Source organism: Melanotaenia boesemani, chromosome 4 (genome assembly GCF_017639745.1).
Source record: "Melanotaenia boesemani isolate fMelBoe1 chromosome 4, fMelBoe1.pri, whole genome shotgun sequence".
Classification (NCBI taxonomy): Eukaryota; Metazoa; Chordata; class Actinopteri; order Atheriniformes; family Melanotaeniidae; genus Melanotaenia; species Melanotaenia boesemani.
Genome location: NC_055685.1, coordinates 29,945,026 through 29,968,396, shown reverse-complemented (window position 1 = coordinate 29,968,396; position 23,371 = coordinate 29,945,026). Strand labels below are relative to the sequence as shown.

The window sequence follows — 23,371 nt, the reverse complement described above, 5'->3', positions numbered from 1 at the left end:
AAAAAAAAAAAAAAAAAGGCAATGCATCCTGTTTTTATTTTCTTTGTGCTTTCTGGAAAAAAAAAAAGAAGAGAACTCAGCCATTTGACTCAGTGATTCCACATGCTGGCATGGTAGGAATTTAGCCATTTAATAGTGTTTCAGCTCTATGGAAGATTTAGATCAGGGATACTCAATTTGGTCGTATGAGGGACGCAGTTCTCCTGGTATTCAATTAGTCACCACTCCAACACACCTGACTCAAATGGATCCAACAACTTTTGAAGTTCTTCACAATGACTTATTAATTTGATTCATGTGTGTTGGTGCAAGGACGGATTGAAAACCTGCAGCCCTCATGGGACTAAATTGAGTATTCCTGATTTAGATACTGACCTAAAGGAAACAGTCTGGAAGCGTCACTGTGTAGGGGTTGCTCCTCCCATGTGGACATTTTGGCTAATTACCCCAGAAAAGGCCTAAGTAAAGATCTAAGAAAATTATATCAAAATGTTTGTAATGCTTATGTTTTAAAGATATTAATGAAGGTTTAAATGTCAACTTTGCTCAAGTCCATGATCTCTTGACACAATAATCAACCTGAACATGAGTTTTTAGGAGGAAACCTGATTAGTTCATCCAAACATCAACCCATGGTCCATTGTGAGTAATTAGAAGTGTTGTCACCTGGAAATAAAAGAAGCTGCTTCCAGCTGGGAAGGTTTGGCTCCTCAGGTATGGATATTTGTAAATGATTATGAAACCGTGTTTACTGGAATAATATATGCACACCATCTGAATTTGTATGTGTAAAATTACTTTGTGTGAGTTTAGCAGCTAGATGGCTTCCAGGTTTGGCCCGAAGAAAGTTGAAGAAGAGCAGGATTACTGTTGTAATTGCCTCAATTTCTACCTGAAATGCACATTTATTATCTAAACTCTTCAAACCCCCTTCCCCCCCTTTTTTTTAAATTCAATATCTTCTTTTTATTGTGTTTCTCTGTTGTATGCCACACTTTAGACTCCTATCTGCGAATGGATAGCAAGCCCTTGAATGAGCACCCTCAGAGCCCCTCCTGGTTGAAAGAGAGAGAGGAGCACATTGATCAAGGAGAATCTCTCAGGGTGAGGGGAAACATTAGATTAATTTAACTGATTAGAACATCAGATTATCAGGAAAAGTAATCTTATATCTTGCAGGAGCAACTGAAAGAGATGGATGAGCATGTGGCCAGGCTTCAGGACATGTTGAGATGTGAATGGGTCAAGGTGAGGTGTATGGATGTGTGAATGATCACTATTTGAATATGTCCTGTCCTCTTCTTAAAAAGCTCTTTCTTCCGGTCAGTGCTCCCGTCTGCAGCTCCAATTTAACCAGCAGGAGGCTGAGCTAAAACGTCGAGAGCTGCTCAGTAATAGGCTGAAGGAGAAGCTATCAAAGCTGGTTGACAGACCCAGAGACAAAGGACCCTGTGAGACTCCTGTCAAACTCACGCAATAATCCACAATCATGTTTTAGCTTATGGCTTAAACATCTAACACGTGCTTTTTCTATCCAGCCTTAGAAGTTTTAAACTTGCCACCCAGTGGCAGGGGCAAGAGGGAGCAGTTGAACAAATCTCTCAGGTTTGCAGCAAGGTAAGCAGGCAGGCAGTTCTCATAACTTTTCATTTTTTTGCCCTTTTCAGTCATTACTTTTTTTTTTTTTTTTTTTTTATTTTTCCCCCGCAAACTTGTAGACGAGAAGAAGCAGCGCTTCAGCTGATGCTGGAGCGCAGAGAGGCAGAGCTAAGAGAGGCGATGAAGCTACGCCACAGTCTAACCACTTTACTGCATGCGCTAAGAAAGGATATGGAGCAGGTCAGGAGAGAGCTTAACAAATGTCACAGGAAATGTAGCCAAAAAGGATCATTTCAAGTGAGTTAACTGCAATCTGAAAAGTCCTATAGAGAAAATGACTTTCAGGAGGTATGGAATCGTATCAAAGTATAACTATTGTAATTTATTGTTGACCCTGGAAATGATTGACTTTTGCCCCCCCTAAAAAGTACTTATTTAACCCCTTATTTTGGACTTTGAATGTTTCTTGAAATCACTGAAAACCATCTCAAATACTTTCAATGTATTAGTCCCTGTCAGACTTGGCAAATGTGGCCCAAGATGGAGATAAAAAGCTGGATCAAACTGAAGTGGCACTTGGTGAACATGTGACTGGAGGAGTTGTTCAGAGTTGGAGGCAAGTACAGAAGAAACTGCAAGGCGTGCTGTCTGATGGTAAACTTCTATGTTAAAGCTTCAAAGCAGTTAAATGTAAATGTTTAAATTTGGCCAAACCAGTGATGACGAAGGAATTCACTGTCTGCAGGTCAAACTGCTGCTGGTACCGACCATGACAAGCTACTGGCTCAACTAGAAGCTGAGCTTAGAGGGAGTCACCAACTTGTCAGATTACAGCAGCAACTGCTGCAGGTATGACTTATCAGTATCTTTAAGTGACATCTTACTCATGTCAGACCCAGAGATCCATTCTGGGTTAATCCTATAGGATAGCCTTGCATCTCCCGTCCCTTCTGAACTCTCGGATTCCTACTTTTTGGAAGAGTGGGAGCGTCTTCAGATGTGCTGGGGAGAGCTGCATCATCAGAAGAGGACTTTTGAAAGAGAGCGCAAGGCTTTCACTGATGCCGCCATCCGACTAAGCCACGAAGTAAGAAAGTGAGACAACAATGTAGTGGCCTTTTTGGGACATCGTGTCCATTAGTGTGTGAACTGTAAGTTCTTTTTTTGTTTTTGGTTTTCAAGTGTTTCCTTATTTAAATAGCACATTCATGCATAAATCCTACTTCTTATTGGGGACATGCTTATTTTTCTTGCATCTACAGCGCCGAGACTTTGAACAACAGAAAGCTTCTTTTGTAAAGCAGCAATATCTCTGTGACTCGCCTCTGATGTGCAAAGGAGTGCCAAACAGCAGCAGAGAGAGCACTGTCCTCAGTGAGTGAGGTTAAGCTTTTTAATGTAGTAAAATGGTGTCTGTCTGTAAATAAAACAAATACACATGTGACTTCAGACTTCTCTTGCATGGGACCCGCCAACATGTCTGGCTGTCGTCCCATTACTCCATCATCTGCTGACTCCAGCAATGTGGCCATTCCTGGATTACATGAGGGAACCGTGAGAGTGCAAACCCCCAGTACTCCTGAGTTGTATGCTGCCCTCAATATGTCTGATGGCAGGTTGGTGGACATTCAGCTTCCATGTTAGAGTACCTAAAATCTTCCTAACTGCACTAATACTGTAGACATTGCCTCAATAAAATGCATGTTTGAGTTTCACTAGTACGCATTAGCAAATGTCATCTATACGATCCATGGCTTTCCTTTTTTTTTATTATAAATCAAAATTGCTCATATTCAAACTACATTGGATTGGCTGTTCTAATTTAACTTTGCCGCCTTCTATTCACTTCTTTCTTTCAGGTCCAGAGATGTTGACCACCAATTGGAGATGTGGGATAGTGGGGTATGTAGGAGAGTTTGCTCACCTTGGGCTCAACATATGGACTTGTCATTTTAATAGAGTACTGATGGTGCACCCCAAAAATTAAATTGTATTACTATATTTCCTATTTTAACATAATAAAGTGATTTTATGTTTTTCACTGCTGTTTTTTTCTTTAAATATACTGTATGTAGCTTAGCCATCACACTCCAACTGCATGTCAACTTTAATACTTGATAAACTCTGGAAGCCTTACATTAGACACAAAGTATCAAAAAACATTGCAGTCATAAATTAAGTTGCTTTTCTATTATAATTCACTCCATATTCTGTATTGCTCAGTTCTTCACAGCACAGATCATGTTTAAAGTTAAAACATGTACTAACATTCAACATCCCAAATCTTTTCAACCAGAGAGCTGGTGGTGGGGTGGGGGGGGGGGCTATAAAATGTAAGTTTTTGTGTATGAGTAGTTACATTACTGATGTCATTGCAATTGATACCATTGATATTGAGCCATAGATCTTTGTGATAAGTATATTAGGTATATCAGTTCATGGTGTGTTGCGAGGGGGTGGGATTCATTAAGCACTGGCTTCTTCCTGCTCCCTTTGGACAAAGACTTTTCATTTTTTGTATATTCCTTTTGGTTTTGTTTTCCTGTTAATTTGTTTTTATGTTCAAGTAATACTTTCAATTCAGTTCACTACAGAGTTATACAAGGTCTTTAAGCACCCACAGCACTCCAAAAGACCTTAGTCTTTTCTAGCCTTTCCTGTAAAGTGCTCAGCATCCAGTTTATTGTTCAAGTGAACACCCAGGTACTTATATTCAATGCCCATTCCCTGTATATTCACTGGTGCTGGAAAGGAGTTGGTCCATTTCCATTAGTCCTTTGGTTTTCTGTCTTTGATCTGGAGGTAGTCCACAAAACCTTGCATGAGTTCTTCATACTCCCTGCCATCTTCATCTGTGAGGCTGTGAAAACGGTCAGAGAACTTGTGTGGATTACAGGTGGATAAGTCTGCAAAGTAGAGAATGAAGAGGGAAAGAACCACTGCTGGTGGGGAGGTCCCGAGGACTGGAGACAAGCTAGTCCAACACACAGTCCTATGTCCTGACATAATATAGAAGGTTGATGAGTTAGACCAGGATCCAGGCTGTGAGGTGCAGATCCACCCCTGTGTGCTCCAGTTTGTTAGGCAGTGGTGCTGAAAGCCCTGAAGAAATCAATGATTCTCACAGTGCTTCCAGTCTTTTCAGGTGAGACCGAGCTCAGTATCAAGAGAAGATGATGCTGTCATTCACCCCAATCCCTGTCATAATTTGTTTTGGGACCATAGTGTCCCATTAAGTTGCGTAAAACCCACATTGTTTTAATCTAAAAGATATATAATCGAAATACATTTTGTGATGTCAGGGTGTCATTTTTTTAGTTAATAGTAAAATAGGACATTTTACTGTTCACCATTCAAATCAGACGCATTGTAGGCCTATGCATGAAATGCTGTTTATGAAATTAACAGCAGTATTATAAAACTTGTGAAGAAAGACGCTGCCAAAAAATGTGCCATAAGCACTAACACATCTGAAATGATGATTAAGAGGAAGAATTTTCTCAAAAGGACAAAAATGATGCATGAAGTTTAAATTAAATGGAAAAATGGAGCTACGACCATATCCCGGGTGAGGCAGAGGACATTAAGTCAGAGTGGGCTGTGTTCTGTGCATCTATATTTGAGGCGGCCAACTGGAGCTGTACCTGTAAGGTCATTGGTGCCTGTTCTGACGGAAATCCCCAAAATCATTGGTGAACAGTAGCAGTGAGGGATGTCGTCAAGCTGAAGGAGGAATTCCGGACGGCTTCAAGGAGATTCTGGTCCACCAGGGGGAAGCAGTGCTCCATTAACACTGTGTACAGTAGGGATGGGGGGCTGCTGACTTCAACTTGGGAAGAAATACTTCAAAGACTTCCTCAATCCCACTGACAGGTCTTCTGACGAGGAAGCAGAGTCAGGGGACCCTGGTGTTGGCTCTCCCATCTCTGGGGTTGAGGTCGCTGATGTGGTTAAAAAGCTCCTCAGTGGCAGGGCACCAGGGGTAGATGAAGTCTGCCCAGTGTCTTTAAGGCTCTGGATGCTGTAGGGCTGTCTTGGTTGACATGCCTCTGCAGCATTGCATGGACATTGGCGACAGTTCCTCTGAACTGGCAGACTGGGGCAGTAGCCCCCCTCTTCAAAAAAGGGGGACCGGAGAGTTTGCTCCTACTACAAGGGGATCACACTCCTCAGCCTCCCTGGTAAGGTCTGTTGGAAGATCCAAACTTCACAACGGTTCCGCGTTGAGTCAAGATTCGTGTAAAGCACAGAAACTAAATTTACCAATAAATCTTAGACAAAAAACTTAGGAAGTGAAAATACACATTCACAAATCAATAAACAATAACATAAAACAAGAATGGTCGCAAGTCTACAAAACACAAAACAATAATTGGGTGCATCTGTCAACAAGTTCTATTCAGGGGTGCTGGAGAGGAGGGTCTGTTGGATGGTTAAACCCGGATTGAGGAGGAGCAATGTGGTTTTTCGTCCTGGTCATGGAACAGCAGACCAACTCTACAAGGTCTTGGATGGGACATGGGAGTTTACTCAACCAGTCTACATGTGCTTTTTGGATATGGAGAAGGCGTTTGACCGTGTCCCCTGGGGACTCCTGTGGGGGTCTTCCAGGAGTATGGAGTGCTGGACCCCTACGAGCTGTCCAGTCACTGTATGACTGGTGCTGCAGAGACTGTTCATGTTTTTAAAAAGAGGCTCAAGACCTACCTTTTTAGCGTAGCTTATAGCAGAGCTTATAAGCATATATGTATATATATATATATATATATATATATATATGTGTGTGTGTGTGTGTACTTATTTGTTATGTACTTACTATTTTAGGTTTATTTGGGGGGGGTTCTTATTTGTTCTTATTGTTTTTAGGTTTATTTTTTATCTTGTTTTAACTTTTTAACTTCAGTGATTTCATCATGGGGATCCTCCGCAATAGGGGCGATGTCTACTTGGTCTGCGGGTCGTTGCTGTAGAAACTGCACTAGTTGGGGTGGTTGGTGGGGTCCTGCACTGCAGCCCTGGCTGTGGTGTGGGGCCCCCGCATGCCCTCATTTGGACGGTTTCCTATGGTGATGCCATCTGTGGTCCTTGGTGAGGCGGCTCCTGGTGTGGACAGATATTGTTTCCTCACCTCAGTGTCAGGCCAAATTTTTATTTCCAGATGTTTATCTCTAGTTATGGTTTTATATTGATGTTTCAGTTAAGGAGACAGAAACTAGAAGTCAGAGTATAGATAGATAGATAGATAGATAGATAGATAGATAGATAGATAGATAGATAGATAGATAGATTCGGAATTTGTCTTTATTAAAGCACTTTGCTTTTGATTTGATTGGGACTGGAAATTAGCATAAGAGAAAATACAGACACACAAATCTAATGTTCATTGTTATTAGTACTATTTGTTGTTATTAGTACTAATTTTAAATAAATCATATGTGCTTTGGAGTGCAAAGTACATGTGACTTCTCTAAAGTACAACAACTATATTCAAATTAAATTCCATCCACAAAATCTATTATTTTAAAACCAATGTTACGTTTTACAGTTGCCAGGTCGTCATTGTTAATTATAATTTGCTCTCAATTTACCTATATGGTTTCATAATGTTTTTTTTTTTTTAAATCACTGAGCAAAATTAGCTATATAAATTTGTAATTAAATGAGTGTGCTTTCAAAACTGTAACTAGGCCTCTAGCTCCAATAAATCACAAATGTTTGCTGAAATGGCAGCAGTGTAATCCTGGCATAAAATTTCTGATGCCATATCTTTTCTCTCTCTCTCTCGCTCTCCCTCTCCCTAATTTTGTTACATTAACAAACCAAATGCGGTAACTGAAAATGGACTAAAGTCTTTTAAGTGCAGCCTGTCCCCAATTGCGCACGAGACGTATGGCATGTTTGTATGGAGCTAAATTAGGGCCAAAATGTTTGTTTATTTGAAAAAAAGTTTTGAAATTAAGAAAATTTAAATTGAAAATGAAAGTCAAGTTGTTATTGTGAACTTTGAAAAAGAAATAATTGTATTCAAAATAAAACAAAGTGTACCAAATGTTTATAATAAATTTAATTACAATTGGATTATGTTTAGCATTTTTTAAACAATTTTTTAAAAATTAATTTTTCATATTGATTTTGTTTTCCATGTTTGAGCTTTTTTTTTCTATCAGCTTTAAAATAATCTTTTTTCGAATTCATATTTTTTCTGTAATGTTCAAAACCTTATTTACAGTTTCAGATTTTTATTTCACCTTTAGATCATTTTTTCAAACCTTCAGATTCCTGTTTTTCAGTTTCAAACTTTTGGCCCTGATCTAGCGTGATGGGCGGGGCTAAAGAAAATAAGGGCGTGAAATCATGACTGACAGCACAACTCAGTTGCCTCTAACATGTTGCCTTCGGGAAACGTGGAAATTGGCAAAATCTACGAAACACCTTCTGCACATTATTATTATTATACAATTGATAGAAAATACATCATGTGCCACCAGTAAAGCTCAGTTATTAAAGCTGTTCCAGTTAGTACTGTGTCCAAATCACCCTGTAAGAATGATTCGTAAGGAAAGTCTTGGATGAAATTAAGCATCTCCAGCTCAACTTGATGCCTGGTGGTTCCCTTTTCACTCAGCTGAGGGTGAATGGATGCCATGACAAACTCTGCATTAACCTATGATTAGATTACAAAGCAAATTATTTAATCTTTTATATTTTTCTGTGTCACAAAAGGTAAATACTTTATAGACAAATCCATTTTAAGAAGAAACTAAGTTTGGACTCACTTTAACATCTTCCCTTTGGACAAAGAGAGGCTGGCAGGTATCTGGGTGCTGCTTAATCAGCTCAAGAAGGTCATACAGCTGCAAACCTTCCCTAAGTTGTTCCAGCATTGGCTGCAATCTAAGCTCCTTGTGCTGGCTGGTGCTGTCCCTGAGAAGGGTTCTGAGTGAGCACTGTAATAAGGTTCTGTGCAGCTGCTGCCACTGTTGAGCTGTAGTTGACATTCTGACAAACAGATATCAGCAAAGGTAATCCATATGTAGAGAAAACATAAGGAAATTATGAGGGCTGTACAACTTGCAATAAGTAAGCATTAACATTAAGCATTAATATGGGATGTTGCATAAACAAAGATCCTGCAGGGACTCAATTGTTATCATCTTTTTTTTTTTAACAAAAAAAAAAAAAAAAACCTACATAGTTGGTACAGTTTTTGCTTTTCTACAATTTTCTGTGTTGTATTAAGACTAAGGAAGGACCTGTGCTGTATTCAGCTGCTCCTACAGCAATACTGATAGTTGTAAATGAGCTCTTGACAGACCCTCAAAAGGTCCCTAATTATGTTAATAATACATATCAGTGTTTGTAATCAAGTCAGTGCAAAAGTTTGCATATTTGTGGGGATGGTCAGCTTCCATTTCTCTCAATTTCCTTTGTGGCTATACCATTAGCAAACATCCCATTAACAAGAAACTTATACTTATTATATATTATACTTATATAAATTTTATCATTCAAAGATCGCCTGTCCTTATCAATCAATCTACAAAGTAAATCCGATGTCGGCTGACGAGAGCAACAGGTACGAGAATCAAAGGTTTCAAGTTACAATGGTGCTAACGGCTCTGCACATGCATACTCTGGACTTCTCCCTTTACTTATCTCGTTGTGTCACAAATATTAAAACAATTAGAACTATTTCGCGGTGTAATTATTCGAAAATTAAACACTTACCTGATTGTTCGCGCCGACATCGTTACCCGAAGAGGACGCCATCTTTCAGGGAAGTACAACGTTCACTGAAGGTCACTTTGGGGGGCATGGGAAATGTCAACTTCTAGCGTGTGTTTGAGGAAACTGCTAATAATTTATCATTCTTACAGGGTGATTTGGACACAGTACTAACTGGAACAGCTTTAATAACTGAGCTTTACTGGTGGCACATGATGTATTTTCTATCAACTGTATAATAATAATGTGCAGAAGGTGTTTCGTAGATTTTGCCAATTTCCACGTTTCCTGAAGGCAACATGTTAGAGGCAACTGAGTTGTGCTGTCAGTCATGATTTCACGCCCTTATTTTCTTTAGCCCCGCCCATCACGCCAGATCAGGGCCAAAAGTTTGAAACTGAAAAACAGGAATCTGAAGGTTTGAAAAAATGATCTAAAGGTGAAATAAAAATCTGAAACTGTAAATAAGGTTTTGAACATTACAGAAAGAATATTAATTTGAAAAAAGATTATTTTAAAGCTGATAGAAAAAAAAGCTCAAACATGGAAAACAAAATCAATATGAAAAATTAATTTTTAAAAAATTGTTTAAAAAATGCTAAACATAATCCAATTGTAATTAAATTTATTATAAACATTTGGTACACTTTGTTTTATCTTGAATACAATTATTTCTTTTTCAAAGTTCACAATAACAACTTGACTTTCATTTTCAATTTAAATTTTCTTAATTTCAAAACTTTTTTTCAAATAAACAAACATTTTGGCCCTAATTTAGCTCCATATGTTTGGCGCACGCCATTAACTTTTTGATTGGAAGAAACAGAGATCTTCACGTGCTGTGCATGCGGCCATGTGATGGGCTCCCGGCAGCCAATGAACGGGTGCGTTTGATCACCACTTGTGTTTAATTACCAATCAGGTGTTTTGGTGCGCGTCCATCGCAGTTTTTCACCAGTTCTTTGCTCATTCTTGTAAAGTCGAAGTAATTATTCGATTGAACGGCATGGTGTGGGGACTCTCCCATCACCCGCCGCGCTTCATGGATCCAAACAGCAAAAGTTTCCAGCCCTGGAGGGATTATATGGGACTGTCGGACACAATCAGAGAAATCCTGGGTCGGAACACCGCTGCTGAGTCCTCCCTTCCAGAGTGCAAGGCTCATCCCTCGCCGCCTGTTGATTTGAGCAAAACTCTAATGACCATGCACATTAACGCAGTCTGCCAGAATGACACCGGAGAAGAGGCGTCAGGAGTCCACATTGAATACTCGCTGCCAGACTTAATGGTACCTGAGCGCCCGGCCGACAATTTCCGCTACGCATTAAATTCATTCGGTCCTGATGCGCCGCACGCAGGGGATTTAAAGCCAGTGCCAAACCTGATGAGTCCCAGGAGGCCAAAGGACCGCAAGAAGACGAGTCGTTTCAAAACTCCCGAGCCGCCAGCGTTGCCTCCTTCTTCTGAGCGCATGTTCTGCAGCTTCTGCAAGCACAACGGGGAGTCTGAGCTGGTGTACGGATCCCACTGGCTGAAGAACCAGGTAGGAGATGTCTTATGTCCCTACCTGCGGCAGTATGTGTGTCCTCAATGCGGAGCCACGGGGACCAAAGCTCACACCAAGCGGTTCTGTCCCAAAGTGGACAGCACGTACAGCTCTGTGTATGTCAAGTCAAGACGCTGAATCCACAGGTCGCAACAAGACACCGCACAGAAGACAGCAGCCATTTTTTGAGTGTATTATTCGTATTATCAATATTGGCATTATTATTTAAAGTGTGCTTTGTTGTGTTTTTATTATTTAGTCTTTTGCATGTTTTGGCATGTTTTCTGTAAGGCCTATTGGGGTTGATTTCCAGCTGGTGTTTTGCAAGCCTACTTTCCCAGCGTCTGTTTGGTGTTTGGATTTTTTACTTTGAAGAACGACTGCCAGATATTATGTTTGGGAGGAGAGTACGGAGGAAAAAAACAAGTTACAAAAGAAAGGTTTTGTTTTTATGTACTTTTTAAAACTGGTGTCAATTTTCATAATTCCTGTTGATGCATTTAAGGATTCTAACACTCAAACCCAAGACCTCCACAGACATCAGAAATAACTTAAATACCCTGCGTTAATATCATGGGACTATTTTAATCTTTTAATGTGTGACTTGCTCTTGTGCTGAGGTGTGTGAAATTATTGTTTTTGAGGTATGTTTTTATTTTTGGGTTCTATTGGGAAAAAAAACATTCCAGCGATTTGTAGGGAAAAGAGAAAATGAAAATGTGAACGTTTGTATGCTTAAAGTTATAAATGTCTAAAATGGCTAAATCTGTGTTTGCATTCTCATTGCACGTTTACATGTTTTATTTGAGAGAGTAGTGGTTCCCAACCTGGGTTTACCCAATGAGCAAAGGGGGCACCTGAGGCTTTGAACATTAAAAGCCAAATTGTCCGTATTTTAAGGGAAAAGGGTTAGGCTATATGTTAATTAAAGTTTGGCTTCACCGAAGCACAGAACTCGACCAGAATACATTATTTATGGTAAGAATCTAATTTTTGAAAGCATAAAACCAAACATGGTTTCAGCATGGGGTGGGGCAGGAGGTCCATGGCTTTTTAGTGTATGCATGGAGGAAAATGGGTCAGGAACCACTGGTCTAGAGCATATTTACTCTGGATGAAACACTGCAGACAGACTGGCTTCAACACTTTATTTGCGAAGAAGCAGAACAATGTCATTAAACTAAATGTTGCAACTGGAAATTTAAACTAAAGAGTGAAAGCCTTTTGATAGTGAAATATGGAACTGTCATTGTGACTTTTTTTTACCCATGAACTCATAGGGAAACTGTAAGATGAGGGCAGCAAGCACTTGAAAGAAGTTAACGTGCAGAGCTCCTGGAGGTTTTACTGCTTCGCCGTACATTCTCAAGCTCTCGATGAGCAGCCATGACCTTTCGACTGGGGGGAAAAAAAGGAAGTTTTTCAGTTTTGTGAACAATTTAAGTAATTTTATTTTACAATATTTAACTTTTCTAACAAATGCACAAGAAGATTGTAGATATCTAATGAGTGATAGGGAGAATAGAATATTTAATATTTTTCTTTTTTCCACTTTCAGTAAAGATGTTTTGGCCTAAAGGTTTATTTTTTGCGTAAATTAAGCCACGACTTAGTTCAAAGTGTGTAATCTGCAAACCTTTAACATTCAGTATTTTGGCAGAGAAGATTTACTAATGACAAATTAAATATTTGAGCCAATTAGAGCACAGGTGTAATGTGGATTAAAGTGGCCAATAGTTAAAAAAAAGTTGTTCTGAGTAGACACAGGAGCCAGCTACAGAAGAATGTTAGGGAGGGAAAAGGTATAAAATGAAAAGAGGTTAAAAATATATAAGACGGAAAAGGAGAATGGTGTGTACTAACTTTAGAGAGGACAGTTCTCCGATTAGCCCACAGATCAGGCCTGTGGCATCTTCGGTGCAGTCTGAAGAAAAATGATCTTCCTCTTTCTCCTTCACCACCTCCTCACTGAATGACAAATGGTCAAAGTTTTGGATGGATAAGATAGGTGATTAAACATTAGTACATTGACATGTAAGCTAAGAAATATACACTATACACTTTGTTAAGTACACCTGTTCAATTGGTTTTTTACACAAAAAGCTAATCGGCTCATCACGTGGCAGCAACTCAGTGCAAACAGTCATGCAGACATGGTCAAGATGACTTGCTGAAGTTCAAACTTGGCACTGGAATGAGGAACAAAGGAGATTTAAGCAGCAGACAGGCTGGTCTGAGTATGTCAGAAACTGCTGATCTACTGGGATTTTCACAAACAGCCATCTCTAGGGTTTACAGAGTGGTCAGAAAAAGAGAAAATATCCAGTAAGCAGCAGTTGTCTGGATAAAAAATGTGTTGTAGATGTCAGAGAATGAGCGAATGGTTGGAGATGATAGAAAAACAACAGTAACTTAAACAACCACTGGTTACAACTAAGGTAAGCAGAAAACCACCTCTGGACAACACTTCCAGGCTTGAAGCAGATGGGCTACAGCAGCAGAAGACCACACCGGGTGTCACTCCAGTCAGCTAAGAACAGGAAACTGAGGCTATAATTCACACAGACTCACCAAAACTGGACAACAGAAGATTAGAAAATGTTGTTGGTCTGATGAGTCTCTATTTTAGCTCTACATTTAGATGGTAGGTGTAAACAATCCATCTGGACCCATCTTGCCTTATGTCAACAGTTCAGGCTGCTGGTGGTGTAAAGGGGTGGAGGATATCTTCTTGCCAGGCTTTGGACCCTTGTAGCACCAACGTTGCATTGTTTAAACACCACAGCCTACCTGAGTATTGTTGCTGACTATGTTTATCCCTCTATGAGCACAGTGTACCATCTTCTAATAACTACTTCCAGCAGGATAATGCACCATGTCCCAAAGCTCAGATCATCTCCAAATGGTTTCTTGAACATGACAATGAGTTCTCTAGGCTCCAGTGGCCTCCACAGTCACCAGATCTCAATCCAAAAGAGAAGCTTTGGGATGTGGTGGAAGGGGAGATTCTCATCACGGATGTGCAGCAGACAAATCTGCCGCAACTGTGTGATGCTGTCATGTCAATATGGAGCAAAATCTCTGAGGAATGTTTCTAATAACTTGTTGAATCTGTGCCAGTTCTGAAAGCAAAAGGTGTCCAACCTGGTACTGGTACCTGGTAAGGTCTTTAGATTTTTATTTCCCTCCTATTGAAAAACTGGTGAGAACTGGTGTCTAATGAAACATTTCATTTTCAAAATTGCAGCAATTTGCTGTCACACTTTCCAACAACTAACTTCCTCACAGCCCCCACAGCTCTTCCCCACCTCCGGCTGCAGACACCTCTTAGCACCTCTGTTGTCACCTCCACCACCCAGCCCACTGCTTACATCCACCTCAGAACCTGCTATACCCCCTACCCCCCAGTCTGGACTCCACATCACATCCAGCCAGGTAACGAGAGAACTGGAGAGACTCAGACAGAGGAAAGCCGCTGGACCGGACGGACTCAGCCCTTATGTGCTGAAAGCATGTTCCGGTCAGCTCTGTGGAGTTCTCCAGCACCTCTTCAACATGAGCCTACGCCTTCAGAGAGTGCCAGTGCTCTGGAAAACATCGTGCCTGGTCCCAGTGCCCAAAAAAGGACGTCCTACTGCACTGGAGGACTACAGGCCAGTAGCACTGACCTCTCACACCATGAAGGTCATGGAGAGACTGGTTCTGGCGCACCTCAGGCCACTGGTGAGCCAATCACAAGATCCCCTCCAGTTTGCATATCAGCCCCATGTTGGGGTGGATGATGCAATCATCTACTTGCTGCAGAGGGCCTACTCCTCCCTGGATAGACCTGACACATCAGTCCGCATCATGTTCTTCGACTTCTCCAGCGCCTTTAACACCATTCAGCCTGGACTGCTGAAGGCCAAACTGCTGGACATGTGGGTGAGTGCTCCCCTCGTCGCCTGGGTAGACGACTATCTGACGGGCAGACCGCAGTTTGTGAGGTTACAGAGCTGTGTGTCTGATCGTCTGATCAGTAACATTGGGGCCCCCCAGGGAACTGTGCTGTCTCCCTTCCTCTTCACCACATATACATCAGACTTTAAGTACTGCACTGAATCGTGTCATCTGCAGAAATTCTCTGATGACACGGCCATTGTGGGATGTGTGGAGGGGGGGAGGGAGGCGGAGTACAGGGACCTGGTGGACCGCTTTGTGAGGTGGTGTGGGGAGAACCATCTACTGCTGAACGTGGCGAAGACGAGAGAGATGGTGGTGGACTTTAGGAGGAAAAAGCCTCTGCCCTCTCCTGTCTGCATCAATGGGACAGATATGGACTCAGTGGACTCATACAAATATCTAGGCGTCACACTTAATAATAAGCTGGATTGGTCCACCAACACAGATGCCATTTACAAGAAGGGGCAGAGCCGGCTTTACTTCTTAAGGAGGCTCAGGTCCTTTCACGTCTGCAATAAGATGCTGCAGATGTTTTATCAGTCTGTTGTGGCGAGCGCCATCTTCTTTGCTGCAGTGTCCTGGGGTGCGGGCATCAAGGCAAAGGACGCCAACAGGCTGAGGAAACTGATCAGGAAGGCAGAGTCTGCTGTCGGCTCTAAACTTGTCACCCTGGAGGAGGTGGTGGAGGAGAGAATGCTGGCAAAACTGCTGGCAATCAGGGACAACCCCTCCCACCCCCTCCATAACACACTGGACAAGCTAAAGAGCAGTTTTAGCAGCAGACTGATCCAACCCCGCTGCTCTAAGGAACGGTACAGGAGATCGTTCCTTCCTGCTGCAATAAGACTCCATAACTCATCTACCTCTGCCAGAGACATGATCACACAACTGGACTAAGTCAATCACTGTACTTACTGCAACCTATAGTTGTCGCTCTGATAATATAATATTTGTATCCTTTGCACATCATTCAACATTCTGTATTATCTTTGCACTTCCTTTATTTACATAGTCATATTTACATATCAATATCTGATAGCTATTTACATTATTACTTCATCTTGCCACTGCACTTTATCTGCCAATTCACTCTGTATTTATATTTTTTTCTCTAACTTATTCCACTCTGGATTTTTTTATGTTATTACTGGACTACTGTAACAACGCAATTTCCCTTCGGGGATAAATAAAGTTGTCTGTCTGTCTGTCTGTCTGTCTAATAAGGTCTTAAAACAGATAATGAAATACATTGTTCAACAAGCTCATTCACAACTGTTTGGAAACATGTTGCAGGCTTTAAATTCAAAATAATCATTTCTTATTCTATTCTTTAAAAAAAAAAATCCACATTATTTATTCACTCATTTACCATTTTCAATAACTTAGTTATTCATTATAAAATGGTTGCATTATTTTTTATTTACATTGCACACTCTAAAACTTTTTTGAAAACAAGGTTCTGTCTTGTTCAGACAACATTGTCAGATTTTTCAAAGAATTGAAACCCAATTTATATTTTTCTTACTTGAGAATAATGGTGTTCAGCTGTGAGTCAGACACGTAGTCTATGCATCCAGATCCAAAGGTGTCATCTGGGTTTCTGGTCTGAGTGTGTTCAGCATTCACAGTAGTAGTACCAACAGCAGGCTCATCAAGATCACACTGTATGCAACAAAAACATATTTCCTTTCAACATATTTTAACCCTTTCAATGTAAACTTATTTAGATTTCCCCTCAGAATTCAATAACTTTTGTTTTTTAGTCAGTCTTACCAATTTTTATCATAATGCTTAATATCACTGCAAAGTTATGTTACACATTACATTCAAAACACAGAAATACTGTATTTATCCATTTGCTTATTATCCTTGATTTAAACTGATATATCAGATCACACCAGTGAAATCATTAAAAGCTTCACTTGAATCTTAACTCCTCCCAGTACAGCGAGAGATGTGAAGACAGGAGAGCCAAAGCTGCCACCTGAGAAATCCACAGTTCTCTTTCATAATATTCCGCTCGATGTCTCACTATGAGATGCAAGCCTCTCTGCAGCCCTCAGAAGCATTAATCTCATTACGCCAACCCTGATTGGCTGATGAACATGTGAACGTATCCGTCTGCATCACGTAGTGCCATCTGCCTTAAATAGCTCATGCGGACGGACCAACTCATTCAAAAACCTCTTCTCACTCGGAGCATATCTCGCGTCCACGGCTAGCAAGCTCAACTGTTCACAGACTGATCCTTGGCTTCGGTCGCCGAGCGCTACCTAGCTTGGACTCTTGGCTCTTTTGGTCAAACCAGACCATAGTGCTTCCTTGCCCCTCCACGGTTCGGTCGCACTACCCTTGTCGCCCCACCACGGCGTTTCGAGCACCGAGTGTTAGCACACCAGCTATTTTCTAGGCCTCCCCACGGTTAGCACACCAGCTAGCTGCCTCGACTCCCTGCCTGCACACCAGCTCGCGAGGAATGGAGGCTAAAACCCCACACACCAGAGGGATCGGAGACTCTGGGGCTCGTCACTGTCGCTGCGGGAACAAAATATCAAGCAGAGACCCACATCAGGTCTGCTCGAGTTGCCCGGGGCTGGAACATGCCCGATTGGCTATCAATGTTCCCAGCTCTTGTCAACACTGTTCGGTGTTCACCATGAAGAGTCTCCGCAGACGGCTAGCCCGCCAAGTTAGCCTGTCTGGACAGGACCCCTATCTCCCCTCCCCTGGTGCTGAAGTCGAAGAGGAGGAGGAGAAGGGAGCTGCTGCGGTGGTGGTTCCGGAGGCTGGACACAGGTTGCAGTTTGCCACCGTTCCCCCTCGTTTCGCCGGCATCTTGCATTCCCAGGCTCGAGGGGAGTCAGCTCACGTTTTACAAGCGGAAATCAACTCCCTGTTAAACAAGGGAGCAATTTGTGTTGTACCTCCTGCACAGTGTCAGAGTAGGTTTTACTCCAGGTATTTTCTGGTCCCCAAACAGGGGGTGTAGGATTCGCCCTATCCCGGATCTTCGTGCTCTGAACAGATATCTCCGGAAATACAAATTCAGGATGCTCACACAAGCATCCCTGTTGCGTCTTGTGCGCAGGGACCTGTTACTTCAGGGGAGGGGAACTGTCTTCCACCCACACCCGGAACGCCTGGCACTGTGGGCTAGGCTCCTGAGTGTCTGTCAGCTGTGGGACTCCCACAGCGGGTGATTTCCACTATACAGAGTGGGCCCCTCCACTAAATCTCTGTATGGCTCTAAGTGGGGGGTCTTCGTGGAGTGGTGTCATAGACACGGCCACGTTCCTTTTCTTCCTGTGTCCAGACCGCTGGTACCACCGTGGGATCTGGCTGTGGTTCTGGAGGGCCTTAAGGGCCCTCCCTTTGAGCCACTGGAGGGGGCAGGTTTAAAACATGTTTCCCTCAAGACGGTGTTGTTGCTAGCTCTGGCGCCAGCTAAGCGGGTCAGCGACATCCATGCGCTTTCAGTGCACCCGACATGCGCCCAGTTTTTCCCAGGCGGTGTGAGAATGATTTTGAGGCCCAACCCAGCTTTTGTGCCTAAGGTGGTGGGCTCATGTTCTTCTATTGATCTTGTGGTTTTCCCTGCCTTGTCAGGGGAATCGCAGTCACATGCCTTCTGTCCAGTGCGCGCACCGCGCGCTTATGTGGATAGGATTGGGGGTCTCAGGCGGAGCGATCAGTTGTTCGTCTCCTGAAAACCTGTCACAAAGCAGCACCTGTCACACTGGGTGGTGGAGGCGATTGCTTTGGCCTATACGAGTCAGGGTTTGCAGCCTCCTGGGGGCTTGCAGGCACATTCGACTCGGGGCATGGCCGCTTCCTGGGCCCTATTCAGAGGGGTCTCCGTACAGGACACCTGTGCGGTGGCAAGTTGGTCCTCGCCTCTCACCTTTGTCCGTTTCTTTATGCTGGACGTCTCTGCTTCGTGAGTGGCACGCACAGTTTTGCTGTTCTGACCGGATCAGACTTCTTTTCTTGGTGGGTTGGTGGACGCTAGATAAGCTTGTCTGGCAATACGGAAGCTACCACATCCCATAGTGAGACATCAAGCGGAATATTATGAAAGAGAACTTTAGGTTATTTACATAACTGAGTTATATGAGCGAGATGTCTCACCAGACAACCCTTCTTGCTGGGGCGAGTGAGAAGAGGCGCTTATCTTGAATGAGTTGGTCTGTCTGCATGAGCTATTTAAGGCAGATGGCACTACGTGATGTGGACGGATACGTTTACACGTTCATCAGCCAATCAGGGTTGGCGTAATGAGATTAATGCTTCTGAGGACTGCAGAGAGGCTTGCATCCCATAGTGAGACATCTCGCTCATATTACTCAGAGAATCGGGGTTATGTAAATAACCTAAAGTTCTGTTGTCTAAGTGAACGCTGCTGCTAGAGTTTTAACCAGGACTAAGAGATCTGAACACATCACACCAGTTTTGAAATCTATACATTGGTTTCCAGTCAGTCACAGAATGGATTTTAAAACCCTTCAGATTTTTTACAAATCCCAAATTGGTTTAGGCCCAGAATACATCTGTGATATGTTCAGAGAATATAAACCTAGCAGAGCTCTTAGATCCAAAGACTCTGGTCAACTAGTCCAGACCAGACTCCAGACCAGACTCCAGACCAGAGTCCAGACTAGAGTCCAGACCAGAGTCCAGACTAAACATGGAGAAGCAGCATTAAGCTGTTATTCTGCAAACAAGTGGAACAAACTGCCAGTGTAGATTAAATTTTCACCAAATGTAGAAACTCTTAAATCCAGGTTAAAAACATTTATTTTCTCATGCGCCTATGCATGAAATCTGCATGTTAACTTTTTTTTAACTTATCTTGCTTTTAATCATTTAAATGTAATTTATTATTTTATTGTGATTCTTGCTATGTGTTGCTGCCTTTTACTATTTCTTAATATCTGTAATGCTTTTGTTTTATGTAAAGCACTTTGAATTGTCCTGTACATGAACTGCCTTGCCTTGCCTAAGTCTGAATGTGTAGAGACGAGAATTATGTCACCAAAAAAAAAACGGTAATCTCCTGTATCATTTCTCCTACATTTATGTGACTAAAAAAAAAAAGTCACATATTTATGTGACTAAAAAATTCAAATATGGTGGAGAGGGAAAGATTTCTGGGGTGTGGAAGGAGGAAAGGCTTGAAGAAGTAAAAGTTAGCTTGATAAAGAGCACCTCTGGTTATTAGATTATACTGCAGTTCCACCACTCACATTATTTTCCTTCTCTGGGACGCCAGGTGTCACTGCAGCCTCGCAGAGCTCCACAGAGTCGCAGTTTGGTCCTCGGGACTTGGTGTCAGCGGCATTACAATTGGCTGCACCAGTCACCTCTTCCTTCCTGTCATCTGTCACGGTTGTGCCGATCATCTGTGGAAGAGCAGCCTTGACTGCATTCTGGTTGTTAGGTTCTTCTTTCTGACTTCTGTGACAGGTTATGGCAGAACTTAAGTGAGCTTCTGTTGGTCCTTCTTCCATCTTTTTAATTTGTGTCTTACACATTTCAGCCAAATTTTCAGCTGTAGGTTCTTTGAGTTCCGGCATGTCCAGATTCTCAACAAGCCCCTCCTCCTCGTCTTTCTCTACAAGCTGACATGACTCTGGGTTAGCTGTTGGTTCTGTAACAGATACTGTGTCTACTTCAGACGTACCGGTCCCATCTGAGGTGGTGACAGTGAAATGGATTTCAGTTTCCACTCTGTAATGACAAAAATATAGTCATTAAAGAATTTAATAAACTGCACTTATTAATTTTACTGCAACAGAACATCTGTTTTGTATGTTACAGACATACTGCAGGGATTTTGAATTATTTTCACTTTTCTCAAAGTTTCCAAGTTTATTGAAGAAGTGTTTATAACTTGGTCAGAAGTTAATTGATAATAGCAAAATGCTGTTGATAACTAATACACCTACGGGGTTTACAACAATGACATTATTACTTTAAACTAAATTCTGCCTTAGAGTCATAAAAGTGTTAAACTACAAATATCTATGTGAGGACTAATGACAAATACTTTCACTTTAACAACTTTTCAATATATTTAACCAAATCTTTTACCTTAAATAGAGCTAAAATGATCTCAGTGGTACATAATTTCTTCCCACCTTTGGTAGTTTGTCATGAAAATGTAAACATTAAAATGACAACATTACAATGCAAGATATAACGTAATCCTGACCTGTCATTCTCTCCACAGGGACCAGACTGAAGTTTTAGCTCTGCCTCGCTCTGATCTGTGATGCAGCCTGCTTTGATACACAAAGGTGAGGGTGGTAAAGTGGATGATGAATCCTCCTCCAAAATCATAAAGTCAGCAGTTTCATTATGGATCAGGTTCTCAACTTTCTCTCCTCTGTTCAGGCCATTTTCATGCTTTTGTGCTTGTAAAAACTGACTCCATTTCTTCTCTGTTAGACCACACATCCCCATCCTTCGCTTCTTCTTGGCCGGTAACGCCACTGCTGGCTCCTTGACATCATTCAAAGATATGGTGCTGGATTGGTCTTTGCTGATATCTTGGTTTCTCTCCAAACTTGAATTTTCCTCTCCGTCTACTTGATTCTCCAAAGCAGCTGCACAGGACTCAGCAGCATCTTCAGAGATTGGCAAGATGACTTGGAGTTGATCAGCAGGTGTTTGGTTCGGCGAGATGTTTGATGTCTCGGATGTTGTTTCTTCCTTATTCTTTCTGCTTTTCTGTGTATCATTACTAGTATGTAATCCACAGCTCTCCAGCCGAGAATGATTGTTGGAACTGGTAAAAGTCTCCACTTCTTGCCTTGTGGCTGCCATATTTGTTTTTACTTTTGATGTTTCTGCATGTTTTTCTACTTTTTTAAAACAGATTTGTTCTGCTGCCTGATTCTGTTGGTTTGTGACTGCTGCACATTCCTGCAGAAGAGATTCTAGCAGTGAAGCAACGATCCCTGTGACATCTTCTTCATTTTCCTGAAATTTAAAATGGATAGCGGCTTGTCAGTTTGCTTCAATGAGATATGAATATGAGCTCTGATTTGTTTATCTAAATACCTTCTGATGGAGAGCAGCTGGAACATTATCAGTCTCAGGAGCTTCATCACTTTGATGTTCCCTCTTTCTTGACCTGAGTGATCGAGTCTGGGGTGGAGGTATATCCTCTTAAAACATAAGGACACATTTGTTCAGTCAAAGACTGTAAGTGGGAGTCGTAGCTAATTAACTCCAACCCTGATGCAACTTAACTTACAATACAAAAGTCTTAAGCCATCCCTCATCTCTACATTTTTCTCACAGGAAACCAGACTTTCTTATAATCTTTTAAAGGGGTCTTAAACAAAAGTTTTTAAAACTTTCTGAATGTCTTTCAAAGTTTTTCTTTGAACATTAGCTGCTGGAATGAATAAATTTTCTGTCTACGCATAGCAGAAAACTCAGCAAAGAACCTACATCAATAAGTAATTTGTAACTAGCTGCCTCTGGGAGACACATCATTTGTTCCCATTTCTTCATTTGCATCTTAAAAAAAAAAAGAGCCAAAGATAACATAGTTTGAGGTATGACCAATTTAGAACTAGACTGAAAATTAGTGGCAGCAGATTATATGAAGTGATGAGTCCTCCTCAGAGTCTGAACCCCAATATTAATGATTAAGTGTGGGATCATCCTGACAGAAAACAGAAGAAAAGCCAAGATCCAGAGAAGATTTTGGAAAGTCCTTGAAGAAACTTGGAGAACTATTCCCGAAGCTTGTCGAAGACGGTAAAGGCTGTGGTAAAGAATAAAGGTGCTCATACCATATGTTGACTTTGAGCTTGCTAGAGCTTTATAAACTCAGTTAATTTGTTGTTGTTGTTGTTGTTGTTTTTTGTTTGTTTGTTTTTATTTTTTGCCTTATATGCTGTATTTCTATTTATGTTTGCATATGTTTAAAAAACTGATTCACTTATTTCCTTTTATCCCGGCACCTGTAAGAAATGAGGTGTGGCTCAAGACTTTTGCACTGTGCTGTACATAAATTCAGATATATTAATAAGCAAATAAATACTCTAATTCACCTCAGGATCTAAATTTCTCAAATTTGATTAAACAATAATCGATCATCATAATACAACTTGGATCCTGGTATATGACAATACCTCTGCTGTTGAGCTGTGCTTTCCCTTTGACCATCTCCTCTTCCTAAAGGGTTAAAAGCAATTGACCTAAATACCTTAAAGCAGGGTATAAAGAAAATACAATCTACTGAAGGTATCCTACTAGTCAAAATACACATATTTATTAGCTAGCTAATGAAATTACTTAGCTTACTCAATGAAGAGAAAAGTATGAATAATACTAAATCAACTTGCCAATTAAGATTTAAATAGTTAATTTATACTCATTACCGTCAATAACCAAAGTAGCTGGTAAGCGGTCAGTAATGAATTGTAAAATAATGTTCTTTTCCACGGATATGAAATTACCCACCTGAATTTTTTTTTTTTTTGTCTCCTGACAGACTGAACATTACGTTGGAATTTTACGTCTGCAGTGGGCGTGTTTCGTCCA

General features: G+C 41.4%; 3 protein-coding genes across 8 annotated transcripts in view; 2 read left to right on the top strand and 1 right to left on the bottom strand.

The window, feature by feature from the left end:
* Positions 1-23,362, bottom strand: part of LOC121637708 — a 33,816-nt gene extending 10,454 nt beyond the window's left edge. For 2 of the 4 annotated variants that reach the window (XR_006009928.1, XM_041981937.1), the window contains exons 1-6: positions 23,291-23,336; positions 22,960-23,033; positions 21,875-21,981; positions 21,024-21,793; positions 20,056-20,539; positions 16,338-16,474 (exon numbers count right to left, since the gene is read on the bottom strand). Coding sequence is in view for 3 of the 4 variants with exons in the window: in XM_041981937.1 (XP_041837871.1) it covers positions 16,338-16,474; positions 20,056-20,539; positions 21,024-21,793; positions 21,875-21,981; positions 22,960-22,993 (1,532 nt within the window). In the remaining variant the exon portion in view is untranslated. Of the gene's footprint in view, positions 1-12,004; positions 12,269-12,733; positions 12,839-16,337; positions 16,475-20,055; positions 20,540-21,023; positions 21,794-21,874; positions 21,982-22,959; positions 23,034-23,290 lie in introns of those variants that run through there. The other 2 variants (XM_041981936.1, XM_041981935.1) reach the window with 2 other exon arrangements.
* Positions 52-3,640, top strand: si:ch211-286b5.4 (afadin- and alpha-actinin-binding protein). Of its 2 annotated transcripts, none has more exons than XM_041981939.1 (13): positions 52-714; positions 814-872; positions 1,001-1,104; positions 1,180-1,248; positions 1,328-1,451; positions 1,539-1,617; positions 1,719-1,839; positions 2,109-2,253; positions 2,345-2,448; positions 2,525-2,686; positions 2,862-2,973; positions 3,050-3,215; positions 3,459-3,640. In XM_041981939.1, exons 2-13 carry the CDS (start codon positions 821-823, stop codon positions 3,553-3,555), a joined length of 1,335 nt encoding a protein of 444 aa, XP_041837873.1. In that variant the 5' UTR covers positions 52-714; positions 814-820; the 3' UTR covers positions 3,556-3,640. The 2 variants fall into 2 exon arrangements, with proteins under 2 accessions (XP_041837873.1, XP_041837872.1); XM_041981938.1 differs by having other exon boundaries at positions 178-714; positions 1,719-1,896.
* Positions 10,253-23,371, top strand: part of nanos3 (nanos homolog 3) — a 16,943-nt gene continuing 3,824 nt past the window's right edge. Inside the window, exons 1-2 of one of the 2 annotated variants that reach the window (XM_041981941.1) lie at positions 10,253-11,469; positions 11,515-11,653. In XM_041981941.1, the coding sequence (XP_041837875.1) occupies positions 10,331-11,008 (678 nt within the window). In that variant the 5' untranslated portion in view covers positions 10,253-10,330 and the 3' untranslated portion in view covers positions 11,009-11,469; positions 11,515-11,653. Of the gene's footprint in view, positions 11,470-11,514; positions 11,654-23,371 lie in introns of those variants that run through there. The other variant, XM_041981940.1, reaches the window with a different exon arrangement.

Coding starts and splice junctions, on each gene's coding strand:
- si:ch211-286b5.4 (XM_041981938.1), top strand. CDS start 821: ATGGCTTCCAGGTTTGGCCCGAAGAAAGTTGAAGAAGAGCAGGATTAC. Junction 1,452..1,538: donor ACCCAGAGACAAAGGACCCT/GTGAGACTCCTG, acceptor TTTTCTATCCAG/CCTTAGAAGTTTTAAACTTG. Junction 1,618..1,718: donor TCTCTCAGGTTTGCAGCAAG/GTAAGCAGGCAG, acceptor GCAAACTTGTAG/ACGAGAAGAAGCAGCGCTTC.